At 45.5% G+C, this 15,171-nt stretch overlaps 1 protein-coding gene across 7 annotated transcripts in view; it reads right to left on the bottom strand.

Moving 5' to 3' along the window:
- The window catches only part of LDB2 (LIM domain binding 2), a 423,583-nt gene that overhangs the window by 242,448 nt on the left and 165,964 nt on the right, over positions 1-15,171 (bottom strand). For all 7 annotated transcript variants that reach the window (XM_075544501.1, XM_075544503.1, XM_075544502.1 and 4 more), the window contains exon 2: positions 14,605-14,707. In XM_075544501.1, the coding sequence (XP_075400616.1) occupies positions 14,605-14,707 (103 nt within the window). The remainder of the gene's footprint in view (positions 1-14,604; positions 14,708-15,171) is intronic.

The raw sequence follows: 15,171 nt of genomic DNA, 5'->3' as shown, positions 1-15,171 counted from the left end.
GGGCTGGGGTGAGGAGATAAGTCTTCAGAATCCAAAGCAAAAGAGCAGGTAGCATTTAAAGATTCCCCATTCTTCAAGAAAGCCACTGAGGGAGAATCAGCAAAAGGGGACCCCAATATGGGTCTCCAGGTCAGGAGAGCTGGTTCTGAGTCTCTGAGCCCTCGCAATTAAGTACAGCAGTGATCCAGTGGTGGAATTCCCTCCTCCCTTACAAAAGACCCGAGTTCAATTCCCAGCCAATGTACCCCAAGGACAACCACCCACCCCCTTTCAGTGGAGGCTTGCGTTTTGCCATGAGGTTGAATAGGTCCAGAGGAGCTTCTAGACTCGGATATAAATGAGGAAGAAAGGCCTGGAGATCTACTTCCAAAACAACAGCCAATGAAAACATTATGGGCTACAAAGGTCTAAGACCACCATGAATTGGGAGAAATGGAATATCTGGATAATAGACACAGTCAACATACATGTAACAGAAAAGTGGCTGCTTCCAGTGCACCCTGACAAAATGGGAAAGGTCTGGCAATCTACTTTGGAACAACTCAGTCATCCATAAGCCTACGAAGCACGTTGCTGGTCTGATCCAAAGCAGAATATGACAGTGGGGCCAGACGGGTCAGAGCTGATTAGTGGAGCTCCAGGAGCTCGGCTCCCATGCCGCAGCAGTTAACAGCAACGACATACAACACAAACTGCCATTCCAACCCCGGCTCCTGGGAGCGAAGAGGGAGGAATGAGATCCTTCCTGCCAGTCCTGTTCACCAATATTAACCCTGAGCCTGCTTCTCCCACTTCCATCAGCCGGCACAGAGGCTCTGGGATCAATGAGACCCAACTCTCCCACTCCACAAGCTTACAGATGGTCCCGATTCATGAGCGAATTGCATCAACTTCAAAGCATGATCAGAATGTGTGTCATTTGAACTCATTAAGCAACCCAGGAGGCTATTGTTGGCCATGTTTTCAAAATGCCAAGAGGACTCCACCAAGGCTCTGACTAGTGTGTGTGTGTGTGTGTGTGTGTGTGCGTGCGCGCGTGTGTCCTGCATTATCAACATATCCAAGGAAGAAGTACATTTTTTTGGACTAGCAATTGCACTGAGTAACCGTGTCGCTTTTTTAGACAAAAGCAGTTCACAGGGGACATGCTTGAGTTATTTTTGTTTTTAAGAGAGAGAAGTCATTGAGGAAATTTTAATTCTAAAGCAAGGCACGTGGGGCGAGAATGGATCACACCTATTCCATTTTCTGGGTGACGGTCACCCCCGTGTCTCCTGAGGACTCTGATTTGGAGGGCTCTCTGATTTAGGCAGCACTCACTGGTGGACGACTCACACACAGCGAAGCGGGAGGAAACACCAGTTCTCAAGATGCCGCAAACACCTAATGAGATGTATAAAACTGTGTAGGGCTTCCTGAACGAATGTTGAAGAGGGTATTCCGAAGATGGGGCTGAATCGAATGCATCTTGGCTTGTTTCCAAGTGGGAGTGGGGTCTGTTTGTGGGAGACTGGTGGGTCATTTTCTTCAATAAGACATGGGACTGGTTGGACATTAGTTTATATATTTTGGGGGGGATTGGTGACTTTTTTTAAATTCGGATATTAGTTTAACAAGGTAATTAGCGAGTGAAAAATAGCTGTCTTATTTCTGTGACCCTCAATAATAAATAACTCATAATTACTGATTTGGGGTCCCCTTTAAAAATAGAGCTCTAAGTGCTATATCATTTTATAGGAACTGGGTTCAGGAGTGATGTTTAGGAATAGGGGGAAGATTAGGGCTGTAATTAACATTTTATTTACATAAACAGTTCAAGCCCATTTGTCATTTCTCCTAGGGTCCTTCTGAAGGGAAGCTCATAAACCTGCGAATATTATCTCAGGCCGGCAACCTTTGAAAATGTTGATTCTTCTTTTGTTTTGTTTGAAATTTGAACTGCCCTTAATCTCTGAATTGAAAGCTGCCATTAGAACTTTGCACCTTGCAAAACTCAAAAGCCCACTTCCCGGTGTTGAGCCGATTCGGACTCATAGTGACCCTACAGGACAGAGTGGAACCTCCCTATCGGTTTGGGGCATCGTGATTCTGTGCAGGAGTAGAAACCCACATCTTTGCTCCACAAAGCATCTGGTGGTTTCAACTGCTAACCTTGCAGTTAGCCGAAAAACGTGTAATCCACTACGCCACTGGGACTTCACAGGGACGCTATATGCCGTCATCCAACTGTTCAGAGGACAGTGGATATAGTTGATGGTTTACTGTCCCAACCTGGCCCATGAATACGTATGGGATTAATTGAAGAGCAGTTCACTTGAAGGACAGAGAGATAAACGGCTCGGTGAGCCTCACCATTCTTGTGCTCTGGTCTCTTGTTCTCTGATGGGCAGACCAGTGTGCAGCTGCCTAGGCTAGTTCTCTGCCTCAGCTGGCAAGGCTCACTCCCTGCGAGACATCCCTGAGGGGAAGCCACATGGACCCAGCCTGATGCAGCCCTGCGTAATGGAGAAGCCACATGGAGATCCTTACCAGCACTGACATGCTTATTCCAGGCTCACTGATTCGGCTTTCCTCCTGCATTCAGCGTCATTGCATGTTTTGTGAGATTGAGGAGGACTTTGTAAATCAGTGTTAGACATATGGACCAATGTTGGACTTATGGGCTTGGACAGCACTGGGTTGGGAGGCTTTCTTAATGTACACTTACCCTTTATATAAAACTCTCTCTTATAAAACATGAGTGTCGATGAATTGTGTTTCTCTAGTCTACCTAGACTAACTCACTGCTGATATAACTTCAGTTCGTAGAATGTTTTTGAACTTTGTACTCATTCTAAACACACACGCACATACACACACACACACACACACACACACACACAGTCATCGCCCTTTTCATCTGGAAGACAAGAGGGCCAGGGAAGCTCCATGTGTCACTGTCAGGAAATAGCCATCTAAGTATTGCCGACTGGGCTTGTCTCATAGTTAGATTCTGAAAGGGCTCTTGTGTTTCTGCTTTGTTCTCCATGTCACCAGCCCATGCTGACATAGCAAATGATACAGATCCCCTAGTAAAACACAGACACGTCAGCCACAGTTACCTGCTGCTGTGGAGCTGATTCTGACTCAGAGCCACTCTATAAGGCAGCACAGAACCCCCTAGCATTCATTCCCATGGCTGTCACCTTTATGGAAGCAGATGGCCATCCCTTTCTCCCTTAGGGCCACGGAAGCTCAGGGTCCAGAACTTCACCACCGCAGCAAGAGATTATCCAACGTTTGATGTTAGCTGCCATTCAATTGGCTCCATGAATGTGACCTTGATGATCTATCATATTTCCACTGCTGGTTTTTGGAGGTGGATCACCAGGCCTTTCTTCCTGCTCTGTCTTCATCCAGAGACTTTGGTAGAGATGGGACAGCCACCCTTCAAACCACTACTGATAGGCAGGTATGCATAAGGGGCATGGTCTAGGATTTGAATCCAAGTCTACCTCATGGAGGGATAGAATTCTACTACTGGATCACTAGTGTCCCTTATTGGAAGGCAGGAATAAGTAAGCCATCAGTAATTTTGGAAAGATCTGTACGACAATGCAATATCCCATTGGTGCTTTTTGGGGAAATAAGTTCAGATGTGTAAGGGAATAATTGTGTGTCTCATGAAAAGGGAGTAGTTTCCTCACCAAGCTACCAAGTGCCCTTCAACAGATCTCAACACGAAGACCTGTTTCTTGCTGTCAACCTCAAGCCCCCCCGGACTTGCTGGAAAACCTAAAGTGTGTGCTGTGTTAAGACCATTGCCATCCACGAGTGTATTAAAGAGTGGTAACAATGGGAACAGCCCCTTGTCCCACCAAAATAAGCAGTTGCAAGATAATAGCTATGTGAAGCTGGCTCTCTGTGAAGAAAGAATAAAAGCAAAACATATGACGGGCAACAGTGCTTCAAGCTCCAGAATTCAAATCCTCTACTATGACTACCTCGATTAAACAAGAAATAATGAAACCTATTCAGGTAGGGAATTTTGTTATACAGCCTCATCATTCCTAATGAAATTCACTGCATATTGCTTATGTAGTTGTAAAAGAATGCTAATTCAATCTGACTTCCACACATGCTTTCTTTTATTCCGTCTGCATAAATAAGCGGTGTTCACCACCTGAAAACACAACATGGAGGTAAAGATTAAAGTGGACCCTGGCGTGTGGGGAGGATGCCTCCCATTCGTTTCATGCCACCAAATAAGACTCACATTGCCCTCTGATCACAGACGGGCTGAAAAGGCAATTCCAAACCTCAGAATTCCATCACAAACCAGTATCACACCAAGGTAACGCTGCAAGTGTCTTCGCTTCACATGGATTTTTCCACAGGCTTTATTTTTAAAGGAATGGCAGCAATGTTACATTTGGATCAGGTGTCTAAAATCAGGGTGTGAAGCTCAAATAAGAACACGTTCATTGGTCATAAGCCTCTACACAAAAGTGGATGGCTAAAATCTGCTAATAGCCAACATTTTAGGAACATTTTACTAGACCAGGAGCTTTATCTAAGGCGAGATATTCTGCTTATTTATTCTCTTGTCTTCAGAACCCGGAGAATCAAATAACACCTGGGAAGGACAGAGACCCAACTAACACATAGAAAGTACTTAAGAAAGGTTAAATACATAAACAAATGTTTCCACTCACATCCTGACCCACAAGATCCAATCAATAAAAATATTCAATGACCCAGCTAACCATTGCTGAGAACAACTTATTCTGTACAATTTAATGGCATGGTTTCATTGCCAGCAGGTTAGCGAATTAACTATGTCATTAAGACACACCACCAACTCTGGGCCCAAATCATAAAAGCTGGAAAAAAAGAAAGTCGGCCCTGCTACTACAGGAGTGGGCACATGGGTTCTTTTAATTTTACATTTAGATGGCGAGTGCCAAGACTTTGTTCTATGGACGGACAAAGATCCAGATCATTCTATGACACTTGATCATGCTGGCCATACAAGATGAGGTGCTAACACTTGAGATCAGACATGAGAAATGTATTGAAATGTAAGGAAAAACATAAATGGGATATTATGCCTCTGGGCTAGATGATCAAATGCACTTGGGTCATATTTACACTCTATCCTAGCACGCTATCATTTATTCACAAAGTAAGTATTTACCGAAAGTTTTCGATTTGCCAGGCATTGGGGTAGGAGGTTATCTTATGGGTATAAGAAGCTAAGGCTTTTAGAATGGTGGAAAGAAGCTCTTGCCAGTCTAAGGCTTCTTTTGCTAGAAGCAGGTTTTGCCCCATTCTCCTCAAGGTCGGACTCTGCCATTATGAATGCTATTGAATTGGAGTTCATTATGTGTGTCTTTCTTCCTTAGAGCATTGCAAGCTCCTTGAAGACAGACAGGGTATTGTAGCCACCTATGTTTGCGTAGCACCTGCACAGGTAATGTCACCTGGGGAAGACCTGCAATGTGGACATTAGATTTAAATTCAGGCAGGCTTCGGCCCCACCTCCAAGCCTTGGGTGTTTCTCTCAGCGTGGTTCCTGAGCATAGAGACTGGAAAGAAACAGAGCTAATACTTCTTTGAATAAAAGGAACAGGGAAATTATGCATTTCCCCACGCTTATACTTCATGGCAGCTGCTATGGAGGAACCGGGATTTTTATATTTGAGCATGAACTGGGCTCCTTCAAGCACAGGTGCCAGATTAGTAACAAATATCACAAACTTGCCAAATAAATTTTAATTTCAGATCAACAACAAATAATTTTGTAGCGTCAGAGAGCCTTGGTCTTGCCGTTGTTAATGGGTGGCAAGGTTGGTTCAAACTAACAGCAAACTTAGTTCAAACCCACCAGACGTTCCATGGGACAAAAAGGAGACAATCTGCTCCCAGAAAGATTACGGTCCCAGAGAACTCTCATAGGGGTTGCTGTAAACTGGAATCAACTCACTGGCGACGGTATATCTGAAGTGTGCACCTGTACACTTATCTTTAATGTGGACACTTTCAGGATGAGTATATTGAAAGCCAGAATGTCCCACTCCTTGTCACAATCAAACATTCCCCACAATTTTCTTGTGACCCACCACAAGACAATGCCATTTTTGTTGAGAACCATAGAAGGATGGAAGCGTAGAAATACATGGAGCCAAGAGTTGAGAAGTTCCAGGACTCCATATAAAGTAAAGTCATAGAGAGTCTCCAAATGAATCCAGAGTGTGAACGTTAAGGTTATGTGGCCCGGATAATCAGCCATGATCTGCTGTAAGGAGTTTAGTATGGGTTGAAACATGCTTGAAGTCGTCACACCTATGAACCATGTAACGAGTCTCTTTAGGAATGTGATCTGCATCAAATACATGCAGATGCCCTGACAAAGGCACCTTTATTCTTTACTATCTCTGGATCCTTTTCCTGGTTCTCACCATCTCACTCTGGATGTTGGGACTTGAGCCTGCAGCCTGCAATCTTATCTGGGTTTCTCAGCCCCTACAGCTCTTTGAGTCAGGAGAGGCCTCTAGTCTGTTAACTGAAATCTGATGCATAGAGCTGAGACTTGCCAGCATCTACAACTGAGAGACCCACTGCTTGTCTGTGAGTTGGTCATACTGGGGTGACTTGGGTGCTGCAGGAAGGTTAGTCACTGGTATTTCCAATACCAGGAGGGCCACCCACAGTGAACAGGTCTCAGCAGAGGTTCTAGATTAGCAATAAACGACAAAGAAATAATAGGCTATCCAATTTGGAGAAATTATCCACTAAAAACCTCATCAATAGAAACAGAACACTTTTAGTTTATTTAAAGGTGAATACCAGCAGGAAACTGTCAGAGATCGTGCCAGAAAGTGAGCCCTTCAGGACAGAAGACACTCAAACTATGGCCAAGAAAGAGCTACCTTCTCAAATAGATTCAACTATATTGATGTGGAAGGGGTATAGCTTTCAGGACCTTTATTTGCTGATTTGGCATGACTCAAAATGAGAAGGAGCTGCAAATGTCTATTAATAATTGGAATTTTGAAGGTAGGAAGCATGAATCTAGGAAAGCTGGAAGTCGTTAAAAATGAAACGGAACACAGATACACTAGGTCAGCGGTTCTCAACCTGTGGGTGGCAACCCCTTGGGACAGGGGGTCGAACAACCCTTTCACAGGAGTCATCTAAGACCCCTGGAAAACACATATTTCTGATGGTTTTAGGAACCTAGACACTGCTGTTCTATCCGTCTCCAGGCGGGTTCGCACACATGCATATACGCCCACATACAAGTACCCGGCATGAAGACTGTTACCCATGCCACACCATGCTTCAAGACAAAATTTCCTTTATTTGTAATTAGAAATAAATATTTCACAATAACAATTACATATTGCTTTTAAGATTAATCACTATGCTTTAATTATGTTCAATTTTTAGCAATGAAAATACATCCCACATATCACATATTTACATTATGATTCCTAACAGGAGGAAAATGACAGTTATGAAGTAGCAACGAAAATAATTTTATGTTTGGGGTCACCACAACATGAGGAAGTGTATGAAAGTGCCACGGCATTAGGAAGGTTGAGAACCGCTGCCTAGGCATTAGCGAGGGTATTTCAACTAGTTGGTGGAAGAATGGAATTAAAAGATTAATCAAAAAATTAATTAAAGGAAATTTCCACAAACTTTTTGATTATACTCCATATATGTATAAGCTTCAAATATATAAGTTTCTCCAGAGAACCCAGCCTAAGGAACATGGTATCCACTTCCTGGCTAGAACCTCTTATAGACTCCCCAACTAAGCTCTTAAGGGTACTGAGAAGCCTGGCTTGTTCACCCTTGTACATTTGACATTGAATATTTTAACCCCATGAAAAAGATACCCAAGCCACTCCAGCCTAACTTAGAAAAGGAGAAATTTAGAATTCATCTAAAGTCTAAAAATTATTATCATAATACCTTCCACTTGTATGCCACTTCAAATTCATCCAAAGCACTTTCTATCCCATTGTTTCCTATGGTTATGATTGTGGTCTTCACTGGAACTGGGAGAAGGGAATGGGATGGAATGGAAGTGCGAACCCGCAAATGGGAAAGGATTCCATCTCCTCTTGCCCTTCAGAAGTCTTGTCCATTGGCTTATCAACTGTGGACTTTCCATCAAGACCTTTTTTTTAACCAAAGCCCTAAGTTTTCCATTTATATCACAAGACTATTCTCACTGAGCAAATTCACTCACTACGCTAATTTAAGGTGAAGGTTTTCAATGAAATGAAATCAGAAGTAAATGGAAAACAAACATGGCAGACCGCCTTCCTCAGAGGAGCTGCCTGCCCCACTATGACAAGGCCGGGCACAGAGCTGGAGCTCAGTCAATCCTGAGTGACCCACACCCCACGGTGAAGCAGCAAATGCAAAAATGAACTTCAAAAGAAGCCAGCATCAGTCCTAACTTAATGTGCTTCCAAGGTTGCCATCCCAGGAAGGGCCACTCTTGCAAAAGGCTACCCACTAAAATCACAACATGGGTGGACCCGACCATCCAGCAACCAGTTAGTCTGAATCCACACATCCGGGCAAACCTTTCCAGAGTCATCTGTAGAAAAGATGCCACCATCGCAGACACGAATCCATGCTGGTAAATAGCCAGCAGAGGCTCCTCTGAAGCCAGGTGCTCTGTAAGACACCTCTCTGGATGCGACCAAAGTCCACTTCTTTTCATCGGTCAGCAGTAAACCAAATGATATCGTGTTGCTGGGTGCCATTAAGTCAATTCAGACCAAAGATAGCCCCAGTGGTCGGAGTTGAATTGTTCCATAGAATTTTCAAGCCGGGGACCTTTCCAAAGCAGATCTTCCAAGCACCACTGTTGTTTATGTTGTTGTTGGGTGCCATCGTGTTGGTTCCGAATCAGTCACCCCATGCACAACAACGGCCCTGTGCCATCCCCCCAGTTGCTCTGAAGTTCAAACTCGTTAGGAAGGACCTCTATCTTTTTAATGTTTCTCTACATCAGCAAGCATGCCATCCTTCTCCGGGGACCTTCTGTACGCACCTCTGACCAGGCTCAAATGGCCAACCTCTCACCTAGAAAGTCATGCTTAATATTTTGCGCCACCAAGTCACCTCAATAGAAAAGGTATGAAGCCCCAAAGTACCTGTGCACATTGGTGACTTGTGTGTCACTACCATGCTGGAAGCTATGCCATTGGTAGCTCAAATACCAGTAGGGTCACGCGTGGTGGATAGCTTTTAGTAGTGCTTCCAATCAAAGACCGGCTAGGATAAAAAGGCCTAGTACTGATTTATGAAAAGTAACCAATGAAAACCTATGGATCACCAAACATTGTAGAATAGACTTCTACTCACAGACCTTGTAAGGAATTAATTTCATTTTTTAAATCATTTTATTAGGGGTTCTTACAGCTCTTATAACATTCCATACATCAATTGTATCAAGCATATTTGTACATATGTTGCCATCATCATTTCCAAAACATTTTTTTACTTGAGCGCTTGGTATCAGCTTCCCTCTGCCTCACCCCCACCCCCACACACACTCGAGAATCCTTGATCAATTATATATTGTTATTATTACTGCATACCTTACACTGTCTGTTGTATCCCTTCACCCCCATTTCTGTTATTCATTCCCCTTCAGAAGGGGGGCTATATATCCAATCTGTGATGGGTTCCCCCTGTCTCCCTCTTCCCCCTCCCCAAATAACTCCCTACCCCACTGAGGTCATGATATCATGATTAAGAAGGACTGAGCCATGGAGAAGGACGTGGTTGTTGGAAAGGTGGCGAGTCGGCAGTTGTTGCTTTTAGGTACCAGAGTCAGGTCCGACCCACAGCGACCCTGTGCACGACACTATCATCTCATTTAATCTTCCCCACAAGCCATGACCTTACAAATAAGAAAATGGAGGCTTGGCTTCCTAAGGAAAGAATAGATCAAAACACAGGCATGTCCACATGGCACCCTCGTGCCTTCTCGGTGAGTTTTCTGAGCTTCTGCAACAGGTGCCTGCATTTTCCCTCTCCCTCCCAGAAAAGAAACCTTCCATGTATCGATAAAGAAAGTGGCTGACATGAATCTGGATATGGGCCAGATCTCTTCAGTGGGTTACATGTCATTTGTTATTTAAAAGAAATTATGGAGGATGGTCAGGAGGGTAGGCTATCAGGTGGGTCCTGGCTCTGCTCTCAGTTCAAAGAGAAGCAGAGGAAACCAGCATTTTAGTGGAAACTAACTTAAATAATGACCTAAGAATTGTTGTCCCTTTGGTAAGCTGCCACTGAGTCAGCTCCTGGCTCATAGTAATTCTAAACAAAAGGCGACCAAACCGTGCCCAGTCCGGGGCTATCCCCATGACTAGTTGCAGACTGGAGCTTTGTGACCCATAGGGGCTTCATTGGCTTGATTTCAGAATCGATCACCAGGCCTTTCTTCCTAGTCCACGTTGGCCTGGAAATTCCACTGATACTGGCTCAGCATCCTACCAACAGGCAAGTCTCCACGGACACATGGTGGTAGCTGTACATGAGGCGCATTTGCTGGGAATCAAACCAGGATCTCCCACGTGGAAGGTAGGACCTCTACTGCTGACTCACCAAGGCAATATGACCTCAGATGGTACCCTCCTGCACAAGACAGGGAAGGGGCATAGGAACACATCGCCCTGGTCTTCCAATGGCAAGGCGGGTGTACAGAAAGCTGTGACAGCTGCTTCCCTCGCTTTCTGGGTCAAAGAGAGGCATAGGACTCCCTTAGGATTCTCCCTTACTTTAGTGAAAACCATCTCTTTCCCACTCGCCATGGGAAAAATCAAGAGAAGACCTTAGTGAGGGGAGAGTACACTTCTGTGGTGTCAGTAAAGTGGAGACTCAGTGACTCACTAGCTGCAGTGCACCTGAACTTTCTGAAACAATCCCCATTTTCAGAAGAGACTTGGTCACCTTTGATGGCGTTCATGCTACTCACCTGACTGACAGGGATTTGCCCACCCTTCAGGTTCTTCCTTTTCTGAGATCTCAACTAATCTAAGGGAATCCTGCCTTGTTGGACCTGCCCCTTCATCTGCAGGAGAAACATGTTCCCAATGCTCTGAAAGGCAGGGTCAGGTGAGAGCCCAGGGATGCCCATGGGTCTAGTCCCTTTGTCCATTGCAATACCTCTCTTACTTACCAACAGCACCCACAGGCTTCTAGGAAGATTGCAGGAGTCCCCATCTGAGCCAGCATTTTCTCCCCATCACTAGTCCTACCCATCCTTAGGGCCTCATGACTTTTAGGAGAGTAAAGAGCTGGGGGGCTGAGATGATACCAGCCACATGAGAGAGGATCCGAGTATCTCTCAAGGCTTCTTTATTGCCTGTGTGATTATACATGCAGCCGGGGCACATTCCTCTCTCTGAAAGCAGACTAGAGCACAGCCCAAACATATAAGAAGACTCTTAGAAAGCATGATGCCCACACACGAGGTTTGCTGGGGAGTAATGGGGACCGAGGCACTCCAGTTGAAAAAGGCTCAAAGATCTCTGTAAAGACCTTGGTTGACATTTATTTTGTCAAGGGTTTTTCGAAATGTCTGTTCATCCATCCATCCATCCATCCATCCATCATCATGTCCCCACCCTACCATCAATCTATCCACTCACCCACTCATGCACCCATCCACCCACCATCCATCCATCCATCCACCCACCTTCCCACAGACTCATCCATCCACCTACCCATTCATCCATCCACCCAATCATGCACCACCATCCACCCACCCATTCATATACCTCTTTATGCATCCATCCATGGACCCACCCACTCATCCATTTGTTTATCCAACAAATATTTACTGAATATCTATGATGTGTAAGTTACTGTGTTAATGTGGGGACTTGGCAACAGCAAAGCCTCTGTCCTTGTGGAGTTACTAGTCTAATAGGAGGAGGCATATAGCAAATAAACAAACAAACACAGAGAACACTGCGGGAGTTGTAGGAGCTTAGAGACATGCTGTCTTGGATCCAGCAAGACCCTCTCAAGACACAGAGGTGGGGAAGAAGAATGAGTTTTTCCCTCTTTATTTCTAAGAAGGATTAAAGAAACTTCATGTGGAATGTTGCTTCTTTCCTAGCATGAATATAATTAGGGAACCATAAAAATACTTTTACCAATAAAAAGGTAGTCGCCAATCCTTATTTTCCTCCTCTGAGATCCCCAGCGCTCAGAGCTCAGGAGGGCATCCAGGAAGTCCTGCATCGTGCAGCGCAGGGGACAGCCTGGCATCTTCTCAGACAGCACACTGCGCCTGGACTGCGAACGGGTTAAGGTGGCGGCGCCTGGGCTGGGAGCGTTGCATAAACAGCCCGTGAGGCGTTCTAAGCATGCTTCATTTTCTCTGCCTCCCAACCCTGCGCTGTCAATCAGCTGTCACCCACCCGCACATCACCAGCCTGTCAGCAAGGCAGCTGATGAGGCTCGGCTCCGTGCTGTCAATCATCTTTGTTGCTCTTCTCTGCTCGGGAAATATTTTGGCTCCCAGAAACAAAGAAACCCCAGGCAACAATGGCTCATCATCAGGATATAAGATCTCCAACAGGTGCTGAGCATGGCTCATCTCCAAATGATGGTGGGATGCAGGCTGGACCGGGGTAGGGGCCAAGAAGGAGAACCTGTTTTATTAGGGTTGGCTTAAAACTGTAATTCTCATGCCCTGGGAAGCTCCTGAGGATTTCCCAAACCGGCAAAGCACAGGCACATAAAACAACCACCACTGGAAGTAGCTGAGTAAACACCCCAGAAAACACACACACACACACACACACACACACACACACACACAATTAGACAGTCAAGGAGGGTAAATGACTGCGTGGTTGGAAGTGATCAGACAACCTTTTGATAAATGTGTCATTATCGGGCTGCTGGGCTCCTTTACCTCCCAGGGACTTCTGGGACCTGCTTTCTGGGATATTGGGGGCTGGCTTAGCCCGGGCACAGGCACTCCCACACCGGCACACCCACAGCAAGGGCTAGCTGCCAAGGGCTTTCAACGGAGCCTGTTCCACTGAGTGTAAAAAAGACAAAGGAAAACATGTGTTGTCGCCAAGTTCATTCTCTCTCATAGTAACCCTACAAGATAGAGCTGCCCCCACAGGGTTCCCAAGGCTGTAATCTTTGTGAACGTAGGCAGCTACATCTTTCTTTCTCTGGAGCATCCGGGGAGATCCAGCCCCTGACTTTTCACTTTGCAAATCAGTGCTTAATTACTGTGCCACCAGGTCTCCTTGGGTTGACCAGAACAATGCATGAAAATAATTTGTTTTCTGATGCTCAGACGATGGAAAATTATCCCCTAACCAATAAACCAAATCCATTGCTATCAAGCTGATTTTTAGACCAACAGCCCCATGTCTTACAGACTAAATCTGCTCCAGAGGTTTTCCTGGGCTGGAAACTTTACCGAAACAGAATGCCAGACTTTTCTTCCTCGGTACCACTGGGTACATTCAAACCATAAACCTTTAAGAAATGAGTGTAAACCATTTACATCACCCAGGACTCTGAAAATACCCTGAATCCCTTAAAAGCCCAAAGGATGCAGCCCTGGAGAGATGTGACTGTGGATGAATTTCATCTGGACAACTAGTCCCCTTTGTCCTGCTCTCCCAGGCTGGCCACTGGTGTGTGATCACTATTTGCATACATTAGCATAATGACTCCGCTAGCAGCATGCAACCAGTCCAAACAGTACTAAGAGGTGTAAGTTTCACAAACTCAAACCCAACCAACTGATTACAGCACCAACTCATCCGCCTGTGGGCACGGAAACAGAGGTGTCCACAATCAGCTCTGCCCAGGGTGTTGATCAAGGAGCTTGCTGTCCATCGACAAACGTCTCGATTTTCCTGTTCGTCCAGTGGCCAATGCTGCCCTCACCTGCGTGAGCCTGACAGTCGAGAGTTGGAGAGGATTTCCCACCTGAGAGCGCCGGGCCTGCGTGCAACTCTGGTTTCCGAAAGCAGCCTTCGCTTTCTCATCTAGCCCGACATTCATTGCTTTTGTGCTGCTGTTTCTCCACCTCGCGAACCATTAGTACCGCTAGCAAAGCCCAGCTCTGACAAGCAGACAGAACCGAATCTGGCCATCTTGGCTGTTGCCCAAGGTGCTACCGGCTCTAATTTGAGATCTTTATAGAGTTTTCATTCTCCAGAAAGACAAGAAACTAGAACTCAGTGGACACGCATCCGAAACTGTCTAGCCAAAGACAACTGACTCAGCCCTCACTTGTCAAATGAAACCAGAGATAATCGATCAAAGGAGGTGACAGAGAGACACAGTTACTTCAGACCGAGAGCACTGAAGGAAGGTATAGACCACCAAAGATAAACAGAGATGCCGAAGGAAAGTGACAGGCAAATGCTGCCTGATAAGTGAGCCACATGACTCCTCTTTCCTCACTCCGACGACAGGTAAGTGTCCAAAGAGTCCAGGCCCATCCATCACGAATCTCTTAAGCACCACCACCCCTCCCTGACCACTGCCAAGGTGCTCTTCCCAGACCAGAAAGGGGAAAGATTAGAAAATCAAACTTCTTACTGTATCGCTTTGGTCCATCTTCCAAACAAAATGAAAGGGTTAAGGTGGCGTCATCCTCAAAAAATTCCGTGGCAAATGCGTCCCACCAGAGGTTGTCACTGTCCTGAAAAGAGACAGAGCGTTTACTTCACAGGAAGGCCTGGAAAGTGTCAGGGAAGGGGGCACAAGAGGGGAGGGGAACTCAAACCCAACGGACTGATCAAACCCTGGTGTCCAACTGGTTACGTGTGTGTGTGTGTGTGTGTGTGTGTGTGTGTTCTAGAAGAGGGGGGTCTGGCAGGGGTCTCCTTTCAAATTAAGGGCCTCAAATTGGGGCCCAATTCCAAGGCAATCAGGGGTCAATGCCAACAGAATAAGACTGCGTTCTGGAGGACCTATTTGGGAGGGATTGAATTTGGGTACAGTGGAACACAATATGGCATTTTTGTTTTAACAAAAGAGTTTGTATTTAGTGTGAAATCCAAGTCTGTTTCACTTCGCTGTCTTTCATTCTCTGTCTTTTTGCTCTTGGGGAGGCTGTTTTAACAAACAGAAACTGCCCCGTGGCAACCCAGTTTAAGACGAGTC

This window comes from Tenrec ecaudatus, chromosome 3, assembly GCF_050624435.1.
Source record: "Tenrec ecaudatus isolate mTenEca1 chromosome 3, mTenEca1.hap1, whole genome shotgun sequence".
NCBI classification, from domain to species: Eukaryota; Metazoa; Chordata; class Mammalia; order Afrosoricida; family Tenrecidae; genus Tenrec; species Tenrec ecaudatus.
Note: the sequence above shows the minus strand (reverse complement) of the source record. Positions and strands in the feature narration are given on the sequence as shown.